The sequence below is a fragment of the Haemaphysalis longicornis genome, unplaced genomic scaffold (genome assembly GCF_048455015.1).
Source record: "Haemaphysalis longicornis isolate Haplotype H1 unplaced genomic scaffold, Haemaphysalis longicornis Haplotype H1 scaffold_1, whole genome shotgun sequence".
Taxonomy (NCBI): Eukaryota; Metazoa; Arthropoda; class Arachnida; order Ixodida; family Ixodidae; genus Haemaphysalis; species Haemaphysalis longicornis.
The window spans coordinates 140,888,412-140,915,498 of NW_027526203.1; the positions used below are offsets into that span (position 1 = coordinate 140,888,412).

At 47.3% G+C, this 27,087-nt stretch overlaps 1 protein-coding gene across 1 annotated transcript in view; it reads right to left on the reverse strand.

The window, feature by feature from the left end:
- Positions 1–676: 676 nt before the first annotated feature.
- LOC144166211 (uncharacterized) overlaps positions 677–27,087 on the reverse strand; it is a 34,801-nt gene continuing 8,390 nt past the window's right edge. Inside the window, exons 2-3 of the mRNA XM_077695799.1 lie at positions 25,610–25,654; positions 677–881 (exon numbers count right to left, since the gene is read on the reverse strand). Of these exons, the coding sequence (XP_077551925.1) occupies positions 772–881; positions 25,610–25,654 (155 nt within the window). The 3' untranslated portion in view covers positions 677–771. The remainder of the gene's footprint in view (positions 882–25,609; positions 25,655–27,087) is intronic.

Sequence of the window (27,087 nt, forward strand, 5' to 3'; positions counted from 1 at the left end):
TCTTGAAAGATTTTGATTACGACTTCCAGTTTCTCCATCTAGGGTTTGAATGCTTAGCATGCAATGATGCAAGGCAACGACACTTCCTTAACTCTCCGTCTACCCAGTACCTTTTTATCCATTATTGTTTTTAACCTGACGAACCCACGATCTCAAGTCAATCCCAGGAGCTTATTTCATATTTCATACCATGCGTATTTATTTCATACTATGCGTAACGGGCCACAAAAATCAAATAAGGGGGTTCTGACAGTTTCTTTCCTATGCACCAGAAACCTCAATGCCATCGATAGAGCTTGGGCATGTTACGAGGCTTTTGGCGCTTTCCCTTTTAACCCTGATCATCGTAAATTTTAATTGTAACTGCCTTTACATTTTAGATTGAGCCTTCTGCACTGATATATACAGCATTTGAAGTCCTCATATTCATAAAATTCGCATTTTAACAGCGAACATGACACTGACTAGCATACGTTTCCTTGGCGCTGTTTTGCCCTAGATGTCCTTGCGCCAATAAAACACACATACATTAGTAACGTTAGTAAAGTTGACGTTAACATTAACAGAACGTTAAAATAACGTAAAAGTTAACGTTAAAATTAGTAACGTTAACGACGCTTTCAAGGACTCCATTCTGAACGTGAAAAGAGAAATCCCTTTGGTCGCAGACAGCGGCTGTAACATTTTACTGCTTTATTTGTGCTTTTCGAAGTTTAGGCTCCCCAAGTTGGGATGCCCCATGTCAGCCATCGGGACGTCCCCAGCGATGCGTCATGAGCACTGGCAAGCGTTGCCCTTTCCGCAGAAGCCCGTGCTTTTGCCGGATTTGACGCACTGCTCATAGCACGCCAGCTCGTTGTACGGGCATCCGAATCCTCGACCTATCAGCAATGAAGGAGAGAAAGAAGGCAGAAATACAGGTTATCGATAATGCGAGGAGCAACTTTATTGCTGCGGTCGTACAATGCCGAGTTCCTCATCATTATAAACAATTTTGATCTTAAACCACAAGAAATGAGGGGTGAGATAGGAGGATTTGATGAAAATACAATTCTGAAACAAATAAAAGCCTACATGGGCCCGCTAACGTTGTGTCCTGAACGAAGAGGGAAAGAAGGCTGGTGAAGTAGAACGTAGGGCTGCGACCTGCTTTACCTGCGACAAACAAAGATCTCGGAAATTGTCTGACAACGTGCAGAAAACCCGTCTTACTGTCAATAAGAAATTCACTCCCTCTCTTCACATCTCGTAACCCTTTCCCTGCGTTTATTTTAGACTTCTGCCACTTTTGTAATTGCTTAAACGTCGTTTTAGTGCAGCAATGCCCGAGCACGGCGCTTTATCAGAAGGCTGCTTTTACCCATCCTGTTAGGGTTATCCTGGTTTCGCAACTGTGGGCGGCAGGTGCCTCTGATGCATCTTTGGCTTGGTGCTAATTTTGCGCAATACCTTGGAGAGAGGCGTGGTCGCTTATAACGGACCCTTTTAACTATGTGTTGGATTTTCCGTGCGTGGGATAATTTTTATCGGAAGAAATCAGCTCTGAACTACATGGGACCGTTTTCATGCTATTAACAATAACTTTTAAGTTCAGAGGTGATTGTTGAATTGTTTCAGAGTCTGAGCGTGCAGTCATTTTACTCGTTGCAGACTTGTTTAGAGCAGCGGAAAAAAAAATTCCTTAAAAAGGACGCAGAGAATGATGCGCGAAGTATCATGCGCTGCAAATTGTCGGCCCTGAGTCCTCACGCCAAAAGTAACGGCCCTCGATTTAGTATTTTCTAGACATTTAGTCTGGTCCAGCCGAGTGGTATAAAATGAGAGCATTAACCGTCCGGCGTACATTACTTTCTTTTTCGTTCGCAGCGGGAAGATGAATCCTTCCTCACGTCTTACACCCAAAGTTGCTCTGTTTTAGCGTGCGGTACTTTGCCCCGAGGGCTGTATGAAGAGTGGTTACAATGCAATTATTTTTTCGTTAGTTTCCGTAACTTTCATGTGGGCAGGCATCTACATGCGATTCGTACCAGGAGACTGCACTCAGTGTTCACAAGCGATCTGCGTGCAGACTTAATAAACGATTATTGGCTTACTACGCGCAAAAATCAGGTTCAACTTTTCAAGTGGGCTCAAGACAGGAAAGGAGAAGCTCTGCGGTACGCGAAAAATTGTGGCTCATTACAGTAGCGCGGTACTGAAGCGCTTCTTACAAAAAAAACAAAAAAAAAAACAAAAAAAAAAAAACCTGAGAGGCGGTGTGGTTGCGCCAACCACGGAATATCGTACGAAAGCAGCTCATATTTCCGGTTATAAAGCGGCATCTGATACCCTACAGCGGGGATGTACTGCATGTGGGCGGCACTGCACAAAGATTAGAAGGTGGTGTCCAATACACTACCACGGGCATCTGCATGGTGCTGTGGGTGCGGGTATCGCTTTGCCAGATTAATAGCAGCAACTATGCGGTGTGAGCATAGGCCCTTTTACTTTGAGGTCTCACGATGTCAATGGGTATACGCAGCTCAGAGTACAATGAATACTTTTTTGAATGGTGAACGGGTCACCATGTTAGACAGAAACCGTGGCGTTAGGCATGCATAACATACTATGTTTGGGCGTAATATTATTCACCTGCGAGCCTTACGCCGTACTAAACGACGCCATACTCAGTTACGTTTAGCTGCGGTTATTGGTTGATCACGTTAGGCCTCCAAACGGACGTTAGCCGCATAGGCGTTCGCCGGGTTCTCGGTTAAGGGGGGCTAAGCCTTACCGCAGCGCACCTCCCCCCTCCCCCCGCCAATTTCCGACGTCTTCCCAATGAAGGACGAACGGTCAGAGCGCAGTGAAAATACGAGGAATGGTTATAACACGTTTGTTCCAATAAGGTGGAATTGCAACACATACTATTTCCGAGCAGAAGTTTTTACTCTCCTGTGAACATCAGCAAGGGGAGCGAGTCTTATAGCATGTATGCGGCATGAATTTCAGAACGCGCTGCGTAAAGAAGTTCCACTCTCTCTAGAGTACGGAAACCTACGACACATTTGTCTTTTGCAAACTTCAAAACAAAAAAACAAAACTCGAAAATATTGCTCAGTAAGGAGGAGGACTGGGTTTGTTGGTTGTTCATACTGATGACAAACAGAGCGAGACAAGACACGTGGACAAAGAGCAGGAGCGCCGGACAAGCGCTGATTCGAACAGATTATTTATTCAAAACGCTTTATATATCCAAGATACAAAAAATATAAAAACCAAATAATGAAAAGATTGTCTCAAAGTGACCCAGCTGTGTCACATGGAGTGTAGTTGACTAACAAGGCAAACTCATAACCACACCGTCACACGGTTAAAATTGTCATATAAGGCGTACCCAACATTCACACGAAGAACACAGACAGAATTTCAAAATACTGCGACATATTGAATATTTACAAGCACGACAATATACAACAAACAAAATGTACAGGAAACAGCGAGTTAGTAATTTAATTATTAGCAAACACAGATGCCATAACACGCGAAGTTTTCCTTCCGAGTATTCAATATACAGTTGAGATCGACTTCGTAACACCAGTTAGACTTCGACTTACAAGTTACAAGGCGGAAGCACAAAATATAAATTGGGGATGCAAGCCATCTGTCTGTACTCGATGGCGGCGGTCTTTTTTGCACGTTCGAGACAAAATATACAAGCTAACAAAATACCCTGTGGTTAAAAAGTGCTTCCTGCAATGTAGGACATGAAAATATGCTTTCGAGGCTCGAGCAAATGTTGAAGCTGAAGTCTACGTGAGTTTGACGCAAAATGCCTGAGGACGACTCACAACTGGTTCACATAGCAATATTTTGCTCAACAAAAGTTCAAAGCAGTCACCAAAGCCGGTCATGGCTGATATTCGACCTCAGCTTTGTCTTCACGGTGGCGAGCTATGAAAACGTCTGCTCACACGAGTAGCTTGTGACAGGAATTACTAAAAAGCTCTTAAGCTTTTTAGAAAAGCTTTTGTAAACCGATGTTCCTAGCCTGTTTTATTTAAGACCCTCAAGCTATTCGTTAGCCACCAAGCTTTGCGTGCTATCTGCTGACCTGCGATTTCAACATCGACATCTTCTATCTCCTTATAAACGGTAGTTAGGCGCAGAATGTTCGTTATGGCAGATATAAGCACAAAGGTCTCTTGCGCGAATCTGGCCTCAGTTCTTTCAACAAAAGCGTCAATCATGAAGTAGAAGCCGTTGACACGGAGCTCTTCCTCGTTTGGTGCGTGAAAAAAGTGGCTGGTGTTCATGTCGACGCGTCTAGGCGCCTTCCTTTGTCTCACATCCGGGATGCTGATTCCGCAAGTCTGGCATGTCCCTGTGGCCTTTAGAAACACCGTTGTAAATGTGCTACAGTCCAACCTCATGCCTTTCAATTCTTGTTGAAGGTTTTTTTACTTCCCGAAGTGCAGTTAGAAGATTAAATTTGGGACCCTGGAGAGAATAGCTAGCATTGAGGACCATCTGCAGCACAGGATGAGCGATCTCTATGCAGTACAGGCTTAGAGCTAATTTGGCGCCCCCCTAAGATGATTAGGGGGACGGCCGCTACCGTGCCTCCCCCCCCCCTCCCCCCACTGTACGCACGCCTATGTTTAGGCCTTATGTCGAGCCGTCGCATTGCTATGTATGCTCTAGTTGCTGCGCATCATCCTTTGCTCAAGCAAGTTATAAGGAAATCAATTGCCGTACGCTTTACGAAAGAGGCTTCACGAATTTATTGCAAAGCAAGGACACTCAGGCTAATGATGCTTTGGCACTAAAACATTGCTACGCCAGTCGTGAAAAGTGCACAAACACTACAGGCCGTTTTAGGGGCGAAGCCGCTTAGGGGCAGGGGCTGTTAGCTTCTCCTGTCGCCGTCATCGCCGTCATTGTAATCGTCGTTCGTCTTATGTAGTCACGGTACTAAAACAGCGGGAAACTTCTTTACGTCTCGCGCGTGAATGTAACGCGCGCTAAAAAAACACCAGGACACTCATTCACGCCTCGCTCTTGAGTGCTTCGTAACGCGTACTAAAAAGCACCAGGACACGCGTTCAAGTCTCACGCTAGAGAGCTTCGTTCTTCAAAGACAAGAGACTTTAACAGCAGAGCTGTATACCTCTACCCCCCCAACGGTTTCATCTCCGTCGGCAAAAACGCCAAGGCGCCAATAATACTTATACACTGCATGCTTCGCCCCTCTCTAGGTTTCACGTTAGTGGAGATGGCCGCGGATTTATTTTCGGGCATTGACATGGGAGGATGGAAAAACTTTTTTCTGTGTCAATCAGTCAGAACTTTTAAAAAATCCCTCGTTAGGTTCGGCCAGTATCCCGCGGGACGTGGCATTCAGACCACCCGACGGCGCTGGAAGTCAACCAGCAGGCAGTCGCCAAATCAGCACCAGAATCACGCGCTAAGGCAACGAATGAAGTAGTAGAGAGCGATAGCTGCGGGGCCTGTTTCAAGAAATAAAAGTATAGTAAGATACATTTTTAGGAGACCTATACGAATGTTAACGATACTAAAAGAGCAACGACAGGGCATGTGTCATCATCATCATCACCCGCCTATCTAAGCCCACTGCAGGGCAAAGGCCTCTCCCATAGATCTCCAGTTATCCCGATTCTGTGCTTACTGCAACCAATTTATCCCTTCAAACTTCTTGATTTCATCTGCCCATCTAACTTTCTGCCACCCCCTGCCACGCTTTCCTTATCTAAGGATCCCCTCTGTTACCCTTAATGACCAACGATTATCTTGCCTTCACATTACATGCCCTGCCCACGTCCATTTCTCTTCTTAATTTCTACTAATATGTCCTTAACACGCGTTTTTTCCCTGACCCACTCCGCTCTCTTCTTGTCCCTTCATGTTACACCTATCATCTTCCGTTCCATTGCGCGCTGAGTCGTCCTCAATTTAAGTTTAACCCTCTTAGTGAGCCTCCAAGTTTTTGCCCCGTAGGTGAGTACCGGTAGAGAGAGAGAGAGAGAGAGAGAGAGAGAGAGAGAGAGAGAGAGAAAACACTTTATTGGCTGAGGAAGCGACCAAGGAGAATTGAAGTCCTTATGTTGGCGACGGGTAAGGGCTGAACGTCCACCCCACCAGGACGTCTTCTCCTTGAGTTAGGTGGGCGAGCTCGTGGTGACCGTAGGCCGATGCCTTTCGGCGACCTCTTCCGCCCTCTTGACCAGGCGTACCTGTAGGTCCGGGTCGGGGCTGCGAAGCGAGGCCTCCCACCTCTCCTCAGAAGGGATTTCGGGGAAAGGGTCCTGGGGGCATGCCCAGATGATGTGGGCCATGTTGGCATGAGCGCCACATAAGGGGCACGCCGAGGTTGGGTAAAGGCTGGGGTGGATATGCGTCATAACGGCCGGATTGGGGAAGACTCCCGTGTGGAGTTGGCGCCAGACGTGGCTTTGTTCTAATGTCAGGGATTTGTCCGCCCGAGGATAGATCCGGCGGGAGAGGAGCTAGTAGGTGGTAATATCGTGAAAACCGATCAGACGGTCCCGCGGGGACCGGGCTCCGTGGTAAGGATACGGGTTCGGCCCTGCCCGGATAGTAAATCCTCGGGCTAGGTCATGGGCCACCTCGTTTCCCTCGAGCCCAGAATGCGCGGGGGTCCAGATAAGTCGTACTGGGGATTGCGGGGGGTTCCTGAGCAAAATTTTGAGCGCCGTTGGGGATATGCGTCCAGCGGCAAAATTTTGGAGAGCGGTTTTAGAATCTGTAATGATTGTTGCGGGGGTAGGGTTGAGTGAAAGGGCCAGCGCTATCGCCGCCTCTTCCGCCGGTTCTGGGATGGGCGTCCGGACTGTAATGGAATCAATGATGTTGGTTTGGGGGTAATTGCAAACAGCGATTGCGGTGAAAGCCTCATGGTGCCTGTATTCCGCTGCATCTACGTACACTACTAACGGGTCGTTTTTGTATTTCTTGTGCAGGGCGCGGGCTCGTTGTTCCCTCCGATCAGTGTGGTACGTGGGATTCATGTTGCGGGGGAGTGGTTTGGCTATGATGTTAGCGTGAATATTATGGGGAATAGTTGTTGCATCCTGATATAGGGTGTGGTATCCTATTCCTAGGTTTTGGAGGATGTGCCTTCCTGTGGGACTGCGAGCGAGGCGTTCGTATTGTCCCATCAGGTGCGCTTCGACAAGTTCGCTGGCCTTATTGTGAAGGCCTAACCCTTCCAGTCTGGCAGTTGACGTGCCGGGGGGAGGCGTAGCGCCGCTTTGTAAGCACGTATAATGAGGAAGTCTATTTTGTCCGTTTCTGCCGTTGTAAGCTTAAGGTATGGAATGGAATAAACTATTCGGCTCACGATGAAGGCTTGGAGTACCGGTAAGATGCAGCTGTCATACACTTTCTTCTTCAGGGACAACGGTAGGCTGCCATTCATTCATTATCTGATAATGCCGGCTGAATGCACTCCAACTCAGTCTTATTCTTCTAATTATCTCTGCCTCATGGTTGGGATCCGGGGTCACAACTTGGCCTAAGTAGATATATTCGCCTACCACTTCCACTGCCTCGCCACCTATCTCTAACCGCTGTGCTGTCCCGAGGTTATTGATCATTACTTTAGTGTTCCGCATATTAATTTTCAGGCCCTCGGTTCTACTCTGTTTGTCCAGCGCGGTAAGCATGCTTTGCAATTCGTTCCCCGAGTTACTTAACAAGGCAACGCCATCAGCAAATCTGAGGTTACTGAGGTATTCTCCATTAGCTCTTAGTCCCACCTGTTCCCAATGCAATGTTCTGAATACTTCTTGTAAACATGCTGTTAATAAAATCGGAGAGATATTGTTTCCTCGCCATTCTGACGCCATTCCTTATAGGTATCTTACTGCTTTCTTTATGGAGGATGATGGTAGCTGTGGACCCACTGTAAATATCCTCTAGTATTCTTACATAATGCTCGTCTACACCCTGGTTGCGTAAAGCCTGAATGACTGCTGAGGTTTCGACCGAGTCAAATGCTTTCTCATAGTCTATGAAGGCTATATATAGGCATGTGTCTATACTTTAGTCTTAAAGCACTTACCTTAAAGTGCCTTAAAAGTACTATACTTAAGGCACTTTAATTTTAGTAAAAGTACTATACTAAAGTGCTCTATGCTTAAAGCACCTTAAAAGTACTTTGGCGGAACGGGTGGAGAAGCGTGATCACGAAACGAGTGGGGCAAAGGGACAATCAGTGCCGTTAAAGGGACACTAAAGTGTACAGTCACAGGCTTTGTCACAGTAAACATGGGAGGTCGTGTCACCCACTACATCCCGAGCAGTCTAGCAATGGGGTGACGCACTCTCACAGTGTGTGTTTTTTCGGGCACACTGCCTGATAGCGCCTGATTGGACGTTTGTCTGCCGCGGTAGTTCGGTCAGGATATCTGGAAGCGATTGCAGCGAAGGCGCATACGAATCAAAAGCTTTTTGTAGCGAAGGCTACACTACGCTACCTCGGGCAGTCTTCGCTGGGTGACCAGTTTTGACCTTCAGAGCTAGATGTCAAACACCCCCTTCCGCAAGTAGTCCGCACGGAGAAGCTGCCCGATGGCGGGGAGAGACAATGGGCAGGGGACATATATAGGCTAGCAGGGCACAGAGACGCACGCGAGGCCCGAGTTGCCACCTGGCGGAGGAAGGCGAGGAGGCCGCCGCTGCAGCGATAAGTGCGCCACGAAGGAAGGCCAGGAGGCCACGTGCGGCGCAGTGCCGTGGGCGGAGGAGGAATACGAACATACAGCGGGGGTCGCTTGTACAGCGGTGAGGCTTAAACTATGCCGCGAGGCCTAAAATGATGATAAATAAACAGCGCGTTAATTGCAAACATGTCTGTATGCCAGTGCGAAACCACATCTCTACCACACTTCGACAATGGGCCTAGCAGAGCAGTGAAGCTTTCGCTACCAGCTAGGGTTAACGAAAGCTAAACCACGGCGATTTTTAAGAAGCAGCGATAAACAGTAAACGTTTTCATACGCTTATTTTTCGCTGCCCGATTGAGGGATAAAAAGTGCCCTGTCCTCACACTTTGACTCTATATGCCGTGGCGGTACTACCGCCACAGACAATTGCGCGTTCCCGCAGCTCTTAGTGAGTACATCCGCAAAACGTACAAACTGGGAGAGTGCGCCAGCCTCTCACCAGAGCACTCTGCGTGTGCGGAACGGCACGCGCTTCCGATTTTACAGTCATAAAGCCTTTGATTGGACAAGCAAGTAGGCCTATATCGCTCCAATGGAGCGCTGCGAGTAGAAATAAACCACTCGCTACAGCAGTTCAAGTATAGAGTGCGGGATTTTTGGAGTTTGCAAAGTGTTTTTCTGAAGCAAACACTGAGACATGAGGGCATGTAAATGAAACATGAATTTATGAGACAATTATTGCTTTTTAAATGTCAACATCATCTGGCAAACTACATAAAATAGGATGCCTGAGCCCAGGCAGTTGGCTTTGCTTCAGTTTAGGTTTCGTTGATATGTTTCGGCTTGCGTGCGAGCGCATTCGCAGAATTTCTGGGTGGGAGCGAACGCGGGAGCCTGCCGTACATACTTACCACTGGCGCATATATAGGCAACAACCAGCGACAGAATCAGAGATCCCTAGCGGTATCGGCTTGACACGAGAGGGCCTACAACTGCAATCAGGAATTGCGCGTTTTCCAAAACAAAGCTGTCTTTGCCTCACTGATGGTGACCGTACGCCAAAAACACTGCAGGAAAGTCACCTTTACACATTATGAGATGACGTGATAATGATGGGTTTCCACAACGGCACATCAAGCGCCTCCAAAGAAAAAAAAAACGTTTCCCACTGTGGGAATCGAACCTGGGACCCTCGCTTCATGAAGCGGACGTATACCCGATTGCACCATTCCAATTTTTTTTTTATTACCGGTTTCAGACATCACAAAAACGTGCTACAGATAAACAAAAACGCTGGCTTTGCCTAAGCCAACGTATTATGTCTAGAAACGGGGCATAGACAACACTTTCTCTATCCTGCAGAAACTCGGGTGTACAAGGTTGACCCTTCCACATTTCTACAATGCGATGAACGCTTTCACAGAAATACTGCCTCGCGGGCCGTCCATCAACGTCCGAGTAACGAGCTGCCAATCGAGACCTCCATATTCCGTGGAGGACCAGCAACATCAATAGGTCGTAAGGCACTCCATTATCGTTCTCAACTGCCAGAAACCGTATACCATGAGGATCCAAGGGGAGTTCCTTTTTCAAAGTTCTCTGAAGAACATCCCACAAAAACACCGCATCCCAACAGTCCAAAAATACATGTTCAACAGTTTCCGGCTTCTTGCAAGGCCAGCAGTCTGCTCCCCAGGGCACGAACAAACCCTTCTCGAGCATCATTCCGACGCGTACGAAGGTTCGCGTTTTATCCCTTTTTCTATTGAGAAAAGGACTTTTTTTCTACCCCTGCTAGCACGTGGCAGCATGTTCTCGAAGCATTTCGCTAGGGTCATCAAGCTGCGCCAATGGAGGTACGTCTTGATTAAGTCTTTCTGGGTGCCGCCACACCAAGATGACGTGAAAAAGTGCTTGCACACCTATACACTCCTCATTATGTAGTGAATTCGAAAGCATTAGTGCGGAGTTGTGGAACCGAAACGTCCGTATGTTTCATGTTCATGCTTTAGGCGTTATGCTTGAGAGTTGCTGTTGACATACACGATTCATAGTCCATCTCCGCATGCACCGCACAAACAAAATACGTGCATGACATGTCGCGTGGAAAGCAGCACGTTCATTCTACGCACACTAGTGGCGTGGTGCCTATAATGACACGTGCTCAGTAGTGCGCATGTGTACTCTTATTGGCATCCTCATCCCTTTCCCTTTGGCGACATTTTCTTCCTCTTTCCGGCGCTATGACTTACATGCTTGGCGAACCGCCCTTATCGCTGACTCGTTACTCGGAGGAGAGCGTTTTGCTTCTATCCCAATTACCATGCTGAAATTTCCCCGGTAATAGTAAGCACATGGCTTCAACACACGTTTCTAAGTAGAAGGCCACAACCCTTACACTGGGTTCACGTTGAGTGAGCTAGAACTGTTTAGCTGCGGCGGTCTACGGGTTCCGTGCTCGTCTGCTGTTTTGGAGGACCCTGCTTCGAATCCCACCCAGCACAAATTGTGCCCAGTCTTCCGCGTCCCCTCACTGCTTTGTTTAAAGTTGTCTTGGAGACAAAATGCAAGTATGTTTTATTTTAAAGGTTTGGTATTTTATGGTGCCTCCAGCGCTTGCCCGGAAGCACAATTATTCACTGAGAAATTAAACAATTTAAGCCGAAAGTTTGATTATCTCTCTCGCAGCCATGTGTTTCGTGGCGTCTGCGAAGACGTACCCAGGGCAGGTACTTAAGAGAAGGTGTGAATGCGGACTAGGGCTGCAGCGAACGGTGAAACGCTTTGTTTAGGGTCAGTCCAACTAACGCTATGCTGCTCAGGAACGCTGTTCTCACTCTCTTTATTTTTGACCGGATTTGTAGCTGGCTAATTTTTGTTACGGTTGATAGTAATCATTGCATGAAACATGGGGTATGCTCGACAAAAATAATCGCAGCATACAATGTCGCTTATGCCATTTGGCCAGTGTAAGATCAACGCGCCGTTAGGCTGCACAGCTATCACCTGCATAGTGCGTGGAGTACGCATTGGTACTTCTATGTTTGCGTGTGCGTCCATAACTTCCTATGTTTACCCCACCATTCTTACTGCTGTAAAAAGAATATAAAATAAATGTAAGCGCAAATAGCTCGTTCTTCAAGCTACAAGCCTTGCCTAATTTGCGTTTGCTTTTGTCGGCCTCAGCCAATCGGAACGAGCTGTCCATATTACGTTATAGTTTCAGTGTGGCAAAGTAGCTGGGGGTCGCATGACCATTCTCTAATTTCCTCACGCTACAGCTTATTTGAGAGAAGTTTGCGTTAAAAGTGGTGTCATTATTATTCTAACGTGGCAATCTTTCGAATGAACCAAACTTGCCTGTCATCTTCATGGCCCATTTAAATAATCTTTCCTGAGAAATGGGACGTCATTCCGAGCATGCGTTGGCTTATTTTTGGTCGTTTTAATGGTGAGCCATTTTTGTAGCATACACACCGGAGTTTATGCCAACATAGTTAACTGATGCTTTCGCATTAAAAGACCCTGGTTCTGATTGCCGTCCAATTTTTGTCGCGAAAGAGAAAGCCCATGAGAACAGGCACTCAGGATAATGACGATGATCGAATAAAATTAAAAGTAAGGCCCAGGCTTATACTCGAAAATTTGTGACATGCTCTTTAACATGAGAAATGATGGAAAAGAAATGAGAGAGAGAGAGAGAGAGAGGGGGGGAGAGAGAGGGGGAGAGAGAGAGAGAGGGAGAGAGAGAAAGAGGGAGGTGATAACTTTATTTATTCATTTCTCAGCAAACAAGGCATCGTTGGTCGTCGAACGAAAGCTGGGAGAGCTACCGGACGTATGACCTTTATCCAAAAACAAAATGTTATCAGCCTTTTATATCCGTTGACAGGAACTAGAGGTGGAAGGTGAGGCAATTAGATGAGCGGAAAGGGATGGAAACCCAAACTGGAGGGTTCTATAAACCAGGAAAACGAAGGATTAATGACACTTTTTGCGATGCCACTAAGGAAGTTCGTTGGTATATGATGACCGAGCGGGTATTCACCATTCATATCCCGTAAAGGCCTCCGCCTGATTGGGGCACGTGTAGCAGCAATAACCTAGCTGACGCAGAATTAAAGCATCGTAAGAGAAATAATAACAGGGAAAACCAACCGGAACATGGCAAAACAGCTCCAATTAAAAAAAAAAAAAGAATCAGGCAGATACGCTTACTGCAGAGAGTCTTTGCTCAGCTAACCAAGGGAAAGTTGAAACTGACCTAAAGGTGACAAAACCATTGAAATTTGAAAAAAAATCTTCTGAGCTAAACCACACCTAACCATGGATAAAATCATGCTAATGTCAGGCAATATTAAAAAAGTAGCTGGAACCGGCATAAAAGAGACCAAACCCCTGCAACGTACAAAACAAGAGCTAGAACGGACGCAAAAGAAACAAAATTACCCAAAATACTGTTTACAAATACGCAAATGTGCCATAAATAGATAACACGCATAACAAGATATGTGTTTCAAGTAAAACAAATACTAAAAACAACCAGCGCCTGTGGGATTTAAACCTTGTTCATGTGTTAGATAGTTACACAAAAGTGGAACCTGTACACCACCACAGCAACCGGACCTTTTCCGTTTAAACAGAGTGTAAAAAGCACGTGGATTTACATCCAAACGTGCCCCTTTGTGGCGCAATGCGTCTTTGGTCCTTAGGGGGTATGGAATGTAAATGCGCTGCCCGATCCAGCTGCTTGAGAACAAGGATTATGTGTGCTAATACTCCCCAGGGGATGAGGCCTTTGTAATAAAATAACAAAGTATCTTCTGCACCGAAGTGGAGAATAACTGCACATAAATAAGGCATACGGTGTTACAGTTGAAGAAAGAATTAACTGTTCTGCAGTGGAGTCTAGCAACAAGCGATTAGGGTATTGGCAAAAGAAAAGTAAGTATCATAGGCAAATACATGGCCGTCACAACCATCCTCTAGCTAGCTGCAGCGCATAATCGAAAAGGAGATATGAGTCGCATGTGAAAAATATTGTAATGCGGTCGCAGGAGAATAGACAGGAACTATAATTAAATGGGAAACGATATATTAACGTGGTTTCGGCCATCATAGCGGCGAGGGTGGTGTGGTGGCTCGAAAAATGGCGCATACCCACTTAGGCGGATTGGCCAAGAAGAGTTATGTTCCCATCACAATCAATCATGCGAGGCAAAATAATGAAGCAGAAGAAATAATTTGGTCTAGGTTAATGGGAGAGAGAGAGAGAAAAACACGTATAAACAACAACAGAGAGAAGAGTAGGAAAACTATAGTAAAAGTCAGCCTAATCGGAATGTTTTTAACACTGCAGACGAGCTGTCTCCGAAATGAAGGAGTGGATGGCGTTGCACACGTCCCTATGGCATCGGCCCAGCCTAGTTCCCTGAATCGACAAAAGCACCGGTACAGTCAAAGGCAGTCCAAGACGTAGCAGGGGAATCTCCAGCAGCTTTCTCTGATGGTTAGCAAATCGGCGGCAAAAAAGAAAAAGAACGCTCTTCGGATTCAATTTCTTGGGGGATGTTATCAGATTTGCCCTATATAAATACCGATTAAGTGGCGGCACACCACAACGAAAAGAAGTCAGCAATACTTCGCACAAGCGAGTTTGGCATAAACTTCTCTTCCGGCGGTACCTGAGGTGTTCAAGTTCAGGAGAAGTGTTCAGACCATGATCGGAGGCATCTTGATTGCACAGGTATTGGCGATAACGTGCCAACAACACGCAAGAAAACGGGGAAAGAACCTAGTCGATCGTTAAAGCCAAAGCTGTTTTAGCTAATATGTCAGCGGTTTCATTGAGGGTTAACCCAGAGTGGACGGGCAGCCAAACGAGCTGAATCTCCCGCACGTGAGTGGGGACGCAGGAGTAAAACGTTTTGAGAATAGGATGTAAAGTTTCTGAGGAGAGAGCCATGCACACGGACAAGGAGTCGGTGAGTAAAATCACGGAAGAATTTGCTGAATCAAGTTTCAGGATTGCAAGGAGTAGAGCAAGAAATTCTGCATAAAAAATGGGGATGAAATCTGGTAATCGCAATAAAAAAGACCAGTTGAATGTCGGAGAGAAAATAGCCACCACAACCTTTTCGTCTTTTTTCGAAGCGTCATTTGAAGCCACGCAACATGCACATAGTTCAGTCTTCTACGTCTTCCCTTTCTCGTGACGCCCGCCTGTCGGGCAACCGTCCTGGTCGAGGGCGCAGTGAATGGATGTATACGTAGGACATAAAAGATGAGATGAGAATAAACAGTGAAGAAGTCTTTGTGGCCATAGATGAAGGTGATGAGCTGGATGAGCCACGGCCATGGAACCTTGGAACTCTAATGCCTGTGACTGCAGCTAAAAAAGTTGAAGACCTTTGGAGACGTGCCGGTGTACTTTGCGCAGGAAGCGGCATTACTGTATAGTAAACGGAGGGCCATGTCTCTTCTGGACAGGGGGGTCATCGGCTGGTGACAGGGGCGGGGACATGGGTGCGTCCATAAAGTACCGGTTTTAGCGGGAGCCGACGCGGTCCAAGTACCCTGCGGAAATTCAATACAAGCGGGAATGGGGCATGCTGAAGGGGTGGGATCGGGATGAGAACCGCAACGTCGACCAAGAATGTGACGTGGTGGCACGACAAACGATTTTGTCCTAATATGTTATGTTGAAGACAATACGTATTTATATACCATTTACAGAAGCAGGTGAAAGACAGAATATTGTAGCAGTAGAAGAGCGGAACGTCTGGAAGCCAATCAAGCACCGTTATTTTCTTCGTTAATCTAAACGCCGACCAGCGTGCGAGCAGACTGTAACTTCGTCGTTGTACAGCCAATCTGACAGTGTCTCGTAAAACCATCCGCGGCGCCAAAACCACCGCCTCGTGATGGATAAGTAACACTAGTGGTCGGCGATTGGTAGGTATTGAGGCCTGAAACATCGACGACGTCACATGAAGGGCACGTGACAGGTGGCGAAGCAGAAGAGGAGAAATTTCGTACGGAGCATCTCGCATATGAAGCGAACTTGGTAAGGACTGGCGTAACGAGGCATCAGCTTTGCGGCAAGACTCACGCAGCGTGCAGGCCTCCACATGACGACAACAGAGCGTGGCAGAAAGACTGCCGTGCAGTGCTTGTTGTTATAGTGGGCATTTTGAGGTCTCAGAATCACATAGCCGCGTACCAGCAGTTGCAAAGCCCTGCACAGCAAAGTGGGTTCCCTGCCGTATAATAGGTGAGATGGAGAATAGCCGCTGGAATTATGACGCGATATGCGAACGTTGCAGGAGGAAGCCGTGCGCTCTAATCATTGTTTTCTAAGTAGACGTACGGCCAGCAGTTGGGAGAGTGTTCGATTGAAATGTTTTGTTATGCCGTTAGTCAGGGGGTGGTACGACGCTGTTTGTGACGTGTGGAGCACGAATGTTGGAGATAGTCGACTACCTTAGAAAAAAAATGAATGCCCATGATCTGTGACCAGTTGTCGAGCAGCGCCGTGCTGCAAGATGACACTTTTGACGAGGAATTCGCTAATAGTCGTGGCACAGCTTGTTGGTAGGGCAGGTGTGATCGCATAACGGGTATAGGTAATTCGGCAGCAACCGAAATCTTCCTCTTACCATGAAGGGAGGAAGAGATTGGGCCAAGAAGATCCCTGCCCGTGAGGAAGAAGGCTTCAAAAGGAATATCCACGGGCTGAAGGTGGCCTGCTGGCGGTAGTAGCATTCCGGATGGCGATGGAATAGGTCACAAGCACCGACGTAACGTTTTTCTGATTTGCAGAGTCCGGGCCAGTAAAATACCGTCGGGGGTGATAACTGGTCATAAGTTAGTGTAACATCCAGATGGCCAGCGAAGGACTTATGAGGAAGCTGTTTGAGGGATTCCTGGCGTAGCTGCTCAGGTACAACTAGGATGACGTCAAGCCGGCCGGGCGACAGCGTAGGACTTCGTTGCACAGGAGGAAAGCAGTCAGCGAAAGGTCAGGAGGATGACATTCGAGGCGGTCCATGACTATGTGCAACCAAGATGTATGTGTGTATGTATTTGTATGTATGTATGTACTTGTATGTATTTCACACCGTTGGAAATAATAAAAAATTCAAATTCAATTCAAATTCAAGAGTCGCGGCATTGCTCCTCGCCTCTCTAGATGAAACCCGAATTCTAAAAAATCGGCATGCACTTGCTTTTCAGCATTGTCAGGGGTGTCGAAGCGGTAAGGCGACAGGCAGTCACCGCCTCTGCGCAAGTTGGGGACTTGTGGCGCAATTTAAAGGGTGTATTCCCGCAGGAGTAGAACCCATCGACCAAGCCGCTCAGTGGGTTCTTTAGACAGACAGTAACCAGAGGGCACGCTGTTCGGTTACTACGGTGAATTGGCACCCGTAAAGTACTGCGAAAATTTGGTACAGCCCACACTTGCCCAAGGCACTCGCATTCCGCGATGGAGAAGTCGCTTTCTGCCCGTGAGAATAGATGTCCATGGCTCCTGCCACGGTGCTGTTGAAATCCACTATGTGTTCAATTGTTTTTTTCGCAGACGGTATTCCATGTGTTATTCAAAACATGAAACTGTCGTCATTAGGTAGCGTCGATGATATTAACTCAAAATTGTTAAAAAAACATTCATAACACCATCGCCCCATTTCTGTGCTTGACGTATGTGCAGTCGCTCTCCACTGACATTCTTCCAGATGACGGGAAAATGGGCAAGGTCGTTCCCATCTACAAATCAAGTGATAAAAACTGTCCATTGAAGTACCGTACCATTTCTTTAAGAAGCATCCCGTGCAAAATCTACAACGTGTTATCTACTCTCAGATTGTAAACTGTCTAGATTCTAACAACTACTTTCACCCCAGCCAGCATGGTTTTAGAAAGGATTCTCTTGCGAAACACAAGTAGCAGTATTTCTTCTCTACTTGCATGCTAACCTTGACAACTTACAAACTGACGCAATCTTTCTAGATTACGCAAAGGCATTTGACACCGTACCCCACCAAAGACTAATGCTAAAACTATCCCAGTTAAACTTAGACCCAAATGTATTAAATTTGATCGAAGCAATTTGAACTAAACGTTCTCAATCCGTGCATGCAAATCTTCCGAGTATCTTACAGTAACATCAGGTGTACCATGATGTTCCGTTCTTGGCCCCCTCCTGTTTCTAATATATATTAACGACTTACCCCTCAGCGTATCCTGCAAAATCCGCATGTTTGCAGATGACTGTGTAATCTATCGAACAGTAACTAACACTCACGACCGAAGTCTTCTCCAGAAAGAACTTAACCACATTCAAGAATTGTGCAATAATTGGCTTCTGTCTCTTAACCCTAACAAATGCCAACCAGTTTCGTTTTCTCGCCGTAAAACCCCTTTCCTTTTTTCGTATCATATCGCGAACGTCCCGGTACAGTCCCAATCATCCTTCAAGTATCTAGGTGTCACATCGTCTTGTGCACCCGCCGCGGTGGCTCAGTGGCTAAGGCGCTGCGCTGCTGAGCAAGAAGTCGCGGGTTCGATTCCCGGCCGCGGCGGCCGCTTTTCTGATGGAGGCGAAAAGCAAAAACGCCGGTGTGTACGACATTTCGGCGCACGTGAAAGATCCCCAGGTAGTCAAAATTAATCCGGAGCCCTCCACTACGGCGCGCCTCATCGCCTCAGTTGCGTCGGCGCGTTAAACCCTACAATCAATCAAGCATTGTCTTGTGATCTTACTTGGAACGCGCATATTACTAACGTCATTTCATCGGCAAATAAAACACTGGGCTTCTTGAAGCGTCACCGACGTCATGCACCCCAAACCTGTCAAGTTGCTGGCATATCAGTCACACATCAGATCGAAACTCGAATATGCCTCCCCCATGTGGAATCCGCCCCAAACATATCTCATTAACGACCTCGAATCTTTCTAAAACCGCGCCGTTGGATTTATTCACTCCCTGTACTTGTACGATATCAGCGTTTTATCCGTGAAAGCACAATCCGGTTTATCACCATTTTCTGTTCGCCGTCGTATCGCCACCTTTTCCCTGTTTCATAAAATTTTTCATTCTTCCCTCAATGTAGCTCCTTACCTCCTCCCCCGACACACATTTCACGCCACACAAGCCACCCATTTCAAGTGTCCCGTTATCGCAACAGAACTGTCACTTTTTCAGCCTCTTTTTTTCCCCGCGCAGCCACGGATTGGAACGACCTTCCCTGCTACATTGTTTCCACCTGCCCATTGTTTCCGTTGTTTTCACCTGCCCATCATCCTTCATAGAAAATGTTACAAATCCCCTGTGTTGCAAAAATTAATGTGTTCAAATGTTTTATTTTCCTGTGAATCCACCTTTATGTAAAACCCCCCAGTTGGGTCCTTAAGGAAATCAAAATGAAATGAAATGAAATGAAATGAAATGACACTATTAGTCTATAATTCCCGCTATGGACTTGAGCCAGAACAGCGCCTACACAGTGGACGCGGCTGCCGGTACGGACTTCCATCGGAGCAGAAGGGTCGAAGCGGCTAGAGATGGGAAAGCTGGCCAAAGTAATAACTAGTCCAGAGAAAGCGGAATATTTTTAGGGCCCCAAGCAAACGGGACAACGCGTTTAACGAATTTGGTGAAGGGTGGAGGGATCCCGACAAATTCCGGGAGGAAGCGGCGGAAATAACAGCACCGACCCACAATACTTTGCACATCTTCACCTGCGCGCGGAAGAGGAAACTCTCGCACAGGTGGACCTCGTCGGGGTCAGGCTGCTCTATTTCGCATCGACAAGGTGGCCAAGGATGGCCATCTGCTGTAGGCCAAACATATATTTTCAATAGTTGAGCTGAATCCCTGTTCGCCGAGGAATGCCACGAATGACCGAAAGGCGTTGAAGGCGGGTCCCCAACACTGACGAAAAAAAGATGCCGTCATAAAGATAGCAAAAGCACGTTGATCATTTCAATGCATGTATAAGGGAGTTCATTATTGCTAGATAGCAAAAGCATGTTGATCATTTGAATACACGTATAAGGAAGTTCATCATTGATAGAACGTAGCAGAGAAATAGCAAATGCCAATGGGCATTTTTGGGTTGGTAGAGTCTGTGAGGTGTGACAAAAGCGGCCTTTTCGGTCTTGCCGTCCATAATCGCCGACTAGTACCGAGGGCGGGGATCAAGGGAAAAAACGTACATCACACCACGAAGGAAATAAGCTCGTCGTCCCTTCGGGGAAGAGTGTAGACGGATTTTTTGGTGATCTTATTAAGATGGCGTTGGCCCATAGAGACTCACCAAGTTCAGTATTTTTTTTTTCACTACCACAGCGAATGACACTCATGGACATGATGGCTCAATGATACCCCTCTGGAGCATTCTATACGCTACCTTTTGAATAAGAGCCCGCTCAGCGTGGGAGGAGGTATACAGCCGTTTGTACGCAGGGCTGGCATGTACTCTGTTGATAGAATGGTTCATGATTGAGGACTGGCCCAAATGACGATCACCGATACCGACGATGCCCCTGTACGACTTAAATAGGGGGCGGAGGTGTTTGGTTTGCACAGTCGGAAGATTCTAAATCGGCCTCTTCTGGCGGAGGAGTCGTGCGTGTGGTTTCCACGTCGATTGCCGATTCTTCGAAAGCTGCAGCGGAAACGCCGTTGTTGTGTGCCGGGTAAGTGCGCCTAACTTGACACAATATCGAATAACTTGCGACGAGGAGCCTAAATTAAACAAGAGAAGGCTGGCTTCGTTGTTGGTAACGGCCTCAACAGTACGAAGTAGGATCAAAATTGGCGTAAGCTGCACGCCAACTATAGGTTACACAACATCATCCCAGGGATAATTTGTGGGCTGCACGAGAAGAGAACATACGTTCCGCCGTGACGTGTAGTGCCGTCCCTGTTAGAGCTAACCTCAATCGACTAGGACGGCAGCCGCGATACTACGAAGTGACGGTCTGGACGGGTGTCAATTGGCACCTAACCACTATGTGAGGTTGAACAGACTGTGTAGTTACACTATCTGCAGTAGCAGCTGACAAAAAGAATATTATCGTAGTAGAAAAGCAGATCGCCAGAAAGACGTTCGAACGACGTCCTCATCCTCTTCAATGATCGAAGTGCCGGCCAGCGCCTTCATCATTGTCGTCATCATGATCATCACGATCATCGTCATCATCATCATCACGATGACGTAGAACGAAACTACGACGCAACGCAGCTGAACAGCCAATCTGTGTTTGAAACTGGGTTTTTTGTTATCACAGCACTGACAAAGGAGGAGGATAGAGAGACTTGAACCAGGCGTGAGGCCTGGTTTACTGACATTTACTGTTTACTGGTGAAGCCTGGCATTTGGGAACGTTGTTGAAGAGGTTAAAGCAAGGTTTGAGAAATAACAAAATTAGAGGTCAGACGCATTAGCTCTGATAATGTTTTCAGACCTAGAAACGCTTGTTTAAGGGAGCCATGACGAAAACATAGACCATTGTTTTATATAAAAAATTTGGCATTTTTGTGTCACCCTCAGCGATTGTGCGGCAGCAAATGATACTTTATTCACTGTGATATTTACCCATTACAACAAAACGTTTAGTTCTTCAACAGCATGGCATGTTTCATGTGGTCAGCCGGGATGTAATAAAGGTTGGTACCTAAAATATTGTTACGGTGCAGCCTTCCTTGACGAAGTGGTGGAGCCACTGCTATGAAGAGGAATCACCCTGCACGGCATGAGGCCAATCGTGGAGGACGAGAAAGACGACGATCGGTGTGGCGCCCGGCAGGAGCTAAAACGGTCATCTGCTGTGTCTCTGATTTTTCCCTTTTGTAAATAGCGTAAATACATCTAATTCTAACCGCGTCTGCCTCGTCTCAATATACAGTTGGTATGTTGACGCCCTGTAGCATCGAAATGGTGCAGTACAACAGGAACCCCGATAGGCATTTTGTCCAAGCTGGAGGCTTGGTTACCGTCGGCATTCCTAATAGCACAGCGATGCAGCCCGGCGACCACTGCTGCTCAGTTTACTCACGACCGGAGCTGTATATGCTGTATTTTATAGAGTTCATAGTAATGGTTTCGCGCAACAGAGGGTAAGGCTTGACAGAAGGCCACGCAAGGCGCAATGGGGCTTGTGTCAGCTGGTGTGGTGTCAGAAAATGGCCTACAGTACGACCGTGCTTTGCAGCGCTTGCGAGAGGCAATTCTGAATGCAGGGCGTACACGCTTACGCGCTCGTTTAGAACTTCTCTTCATTACTGTACAACTCTTAGGGTCACATGAATATTAGGGACTAAATTTCAAACCAATATCGCTCGTTTTGCATGCTTATATTTTCTCTTTATTTCGCATCCTATTATGTCGGCATCAATCATTCGCGCAAGAGGTCCGAATGCGTCATAACTTCAGTGCAGAAATGCAGCTGGTGAGTTGTATACGTGTTGTTTGTTTTCCTCATTATATAGCTCAGTTCAGTGAACTTCGCGTTGAAAGTGGTATTAGTTTGATTCTAACAACAATGCTTCTAACAAATTTGTAATTTGCCTTCATGGGCCCATAAAATTGGCAGTATTGAGGTTACAAGAACGGGTGCTGTTGCCTTCTGCGACGCCCTAGGTTACCCTGGTGATAGTGCCACATCATCCAGTTTTTTTAACTCAGTGGAAAACACACGTCTATGAGCAATATCTCGGTAAGACGGTAATGTACGTGCTCTACACTCTTACTACACCGCAGTCTCGTTTCAGGGTCTGTTGGACATTTGGCTGTGTATGGAATGGGTTCTCGTGAAAAAGCCTCACATCCTCTGTCGTACCAGGACCGTTTTCGGCGTTCAAGAGGCACCATATTTACTTTCCCCAGGGAGAACCCCAAAGTCATTTGTATTAGAATGCCGTAGGGCTATTTTTCGGGTGAAATGATGAAGCAGCTGCGCGGCTAGGCTCCCTGAGAGCGGTATCAAGGCAAAATGCGCTAACGTAGCAAAGTAGGTAGTTTGATCAGCCAAAACTTCACGGATGATTTCGCAGTGACGCGGCAACTGCTGAATCACATCATACCCATTTGTGGCGGCCTGGTGGAGCTGTTCTCAGATTTCCAACATTCATTGGTGAAGTGGTCCATGGAACAGGACTACACACACAATCAGAAAAGCAGGGTTATAACTTAAGACAAACCACTTTTCAGGGCTAGGTAGAACAATGTATTCCAGAGTATCACGAAAGGCTGCATGTTTAGAATTCGTGGAACTCGCGGCATGAGAAACACAGAATGGGATATGGTTTGAAACTGGTAGTGGAACCGTATTGCTCGAGATGACGGCCATTACTGAAGCATGAGGATACCCGTCCAGAAGTTTCGCATATTTATTGCGTGAATAACATCGTGAATGCTTGGAGAGCCATTAGCGAATGCTTGTGAGAACAAGAAGGTCGACCCGTCACGATAGCTGCATACAAGCTCAGTTATGGAGTTGGGTCGTCACCCACCTTTTTAAGCACATTCGTTCATTCACTTGTGTCTGAATATGAAGGCTACTCATGAGTGGCCTATCCACAAGAGTAGAGGCACGTTTTAAACCACGACCGTTGCCAGGCCAGCATTTCTTCATTCAAGCGCACCCGCCAGTCGTTATTTCTGGGCAACCTGGCTTGCCAGTCGGTGCGGCAACTGACGCTGGTGCCAGAATTACACCATGTAACCAAAGAAAGCAGTTACGGACGGGGAGATCGAACCCAGGGAGGCACTGTGATAGGCAAGGGATCTACCCGCTACTCTGGGGCGACGCTTGGGCTAACACGCGTTCGAGATACTTTAAATGTGGGTACAAAGGCGCCCAGAGGAGCAATAAAGGTAAAGATAAGGGACAAGAAAGCACCCGTGATTCCATCACACACCACCAGAACAGATGCAAAGATGTTAAAATGAAACACACAGTAACGAAGCTGGGCTCCAGCCGGGCCTCGCAGTGTCGCCGTTGCCTCAGCCAGCGGCGCCGCAGTAAGCAGCGCATCAGGGCGCTCTGCATAGCGCACTGTGACATTAAGAAAAAATACTAGGAAACATGCACCGTATGTCGACCATCGCTGTAATACACTATAAAGGAGCCGAACAACCGCTTTCGTTCCGTTATCTTAGGTCGCACAAGCGTAGATGTCGTCTGCAACTTTCTTACTTCGATAGCCATTTGGAGGCGTTTGAAAGTGCTGCTAAGGCAGCAAAGCATGCTAGGCCTACTCTATGGTAAGATAAGCAATTATTGGGCAGCACTGAAACAGCCGCGGGTGTGAATACGCGCCGTCTCCGATAGCCGGGGAACCACCCATGCGGTGTCTACGGTTAATGTTTTGTGAGGTCGTGGAGCCCACGTATCAACGCAGTGCGTAAGATTGGGTTTAGGGAAGGGTGGAGGGGTGATTAAAGACTGCGTTGCAACATCCTCACGAACGTGACCGAACCACGCGCCTTTGTATGACGCACAACACTAGCGGCGGTCCAGAGCCGTCGTAAAGAACAATGGCTGCACAATACATTCACCAATGGAAGAGGCGATGTTCCGCAGTTACATTAAGCATCGTTTCTTTGGTGTCCTGAACTTCGCTGGATGGAGAGGTCCAAAGTGACACATATCGACACGATGTGGGTTCCCGGTGAATAGAAAGGGCCTTGAATGCTGTCACTGTGACCCTCTTGTTGTCTTCTGTTGTTGACACCAGGTGGTGGTGAAGGTTTCCTCAGCAAAAGGCGTAACCTTCACCTTAGCAAAAGGAGTACTTTGCAATAAAATGAAAACCACTGATGAGGCACAACTTACAAACCAGGATAAATTGCGGAATGGGCTCCCGGGGTGTGCTATGGCATATAAACTTGGGTGTGGAATTTACCACTTATGCCTCAAAATAAAAAAAAAAAGCAATCGTATATATGTGACTTCCCTATCGCCAAAGGCTTGTAGAGCGTATGCTGGGGAGGTGTGGCACGAGTTTGTACTAGCGGTCACTGAGTTTTCTTTTCTCCGGTGACCTTGTTCGACATTTCGCGCTAACCGAAACGCATATTCTCTTTGTTAGAGTACAGTCCCTGAAAGGAAAAGCGGGTGAATGGATAAACGTTGTTTTCAATCAAGGGGCCTAAAGATGCTAAAATATTCGCACCAGCCCAAGTTTACTAAAGCCTCGACTTCCGACCTGTGAAGCCTTTCATACTCGCCGTGGCAGCTCAGTGTGCAAGGCGTTGTGCTGCCGAAGCCAAGGTCGCAGGTTGGGCCACGACTGCGGCGGGTGTTTTATTAATGAGGAAGTAAGTCGGAAATCCCCCCCGTGTCGATATTTTGATGCACCTTTAATATACCCAGGCGGTCGAAATTAATGTCGCGCCCTCCACTACGACGCTACTCATAGCTCAGGTGTAGCTCTGGGCAGTGAGACGCCCAAAAATGTGGATTGGGAGCGTTTCATTATGAAAGGGTTATGGCTGTGTTTCGGTTAAGGACCCGGTGTGACAATTTCTTGCACAATTTTCGCTGTGTTCGTTTCACTTCGGTCAATACAACCTACTTGCTCGGCCCAGCGAAGCGGCACGTTCCCGTGCCTTTCTTTTGCTGATCTAAAAGCACGGTCCGAAAGCTCTAGCTAACACGATTTGGCCACGCCTACGTGCGGGGACACAAGCTAAGTGACAACTGGTTACACGGTCGATGCGTGCTCTGCTTCATTGCAAATGAACTCTTTGCTGACACTTGTGCAATTACCAATGAATGCATGTAGTACCATCGTCATGAGTTAACACTTTGGCAAGATATACTTCCGGTTAGGCACCCCCCCCCCCCCACCCCTTCTCCCCCTTCGAGTTCAGCGGGATTCGCCGTGCTAAGTCAACTTTTCATGACTTACGGAGCCTGAGGAGTAGATGCTCTCCGGCAGATTGTTGCAGGGAACCTGGGTGGCAAAATGTTTGTATTAGTAAAATATCACCGCGACAAAGACAGCATTTCTATATTCCTTTATTGTTTGGGCAGACTTACTGCATTGATTGTTAACTGCGCTGTTAACATATACCCAGGTTAATAAAAAGATCAAAGGTGGACAGCAACTGCAAGTTTAATGAGGAAGTACCAAAAATCAGAATTAAAGGTGTTTTGATAGAATGCTTGACGGAACCCGTGCAGTTAGCGCCTGAGGCTAAATCAGCGCGTATAACCGACAAGCGCATTCTCTTCAGTAATCTGGATAGAGACATCCACGTGATGGCGACACACACTGTGAATATCAGCGAAACGGATGCTTGGACACGTAGAACTATGCACGTGGCAGCCTTTGGTGGGCCGATTTTACTAAGGTAGCTGGAGTGGACTGCGGTCTTGCTTGCGATTTGGGAGTCGTGGCTCTGCTGAACAACAAAATGGGAGGGCTAAAAAATGGAGAAGTATATCCTGTTGAATATACAACCTTAGACATTACTAGGATAGTGGTACTTGCCATGGTGGAGCCTAGTAAGCAGGGTAACGCCCGAGAAATTATTGGATTCGCAATTCGCTGCTTGTTTCTAATTAGATATATTGCAACTCGCGGGGCGAACGTTTTCCCGGTGATGCCAATAACGGGGTTCGGGCGGCCTCGATAAGCCCTCACTGCCGCCGCGTATGTCAGGGGCAAGTGAGACAACGTACTTTAAGTGGAACCAGCGAAGAGGATGCAGGGCAAGGAGAAGAGGCGCACACACAACACCGCTGGAGGAACAACTCCGCTGCACAAACTAGTGGTTAGTCCAGCGTAGCTGTATAAGTGCCTCCTCTCCTTGCCCGGCGTTCCACTATAAGTGCATTATGAACCAACTTTACCAGCAATTTACTCTCTTGAAGTGACACAACACCCCGTGTGCCTTGTGAGTGAATATGATTTGCTCGCGGAATTCCTGCCGCAGTGTTGATGCATCTCTGCCGAAGATGCCACACTCAGTGCAGAACTACCTCGGCTCCCACCTTCGGGTTCTTAGCCTCCTAGAGGCTTGAAACCCGACGTTCTTTGGTTCTAGCGGCGACCAAATGGCGGGCTTTGATACGACCGGTCATTGATCTATTGAACACCATATGTGTGCACCGTATACACCTCCTCCTGCCGGTGGGCTAGGCAGGAGCGGCGTGAGCAGAATGCCTAATCGCTGCTTGCTTTCGCAGTTCGCCTGTTGGTCCGCCGCCGTGCTGCCGTGTTCTGCTGAGCCAAGGACCGTGCTTGACCCGTAACCCTGGCCTGCGCATGAAAACTTTGCGGATCCTCCGGACCATCTTGTCGACGACGTGCCCGGCGTACTGGTGATGCTAGCCAGCCCTATCTTGGGCTGGCTGCCTCGTTCGCCTTGCTGTGATGCCTAC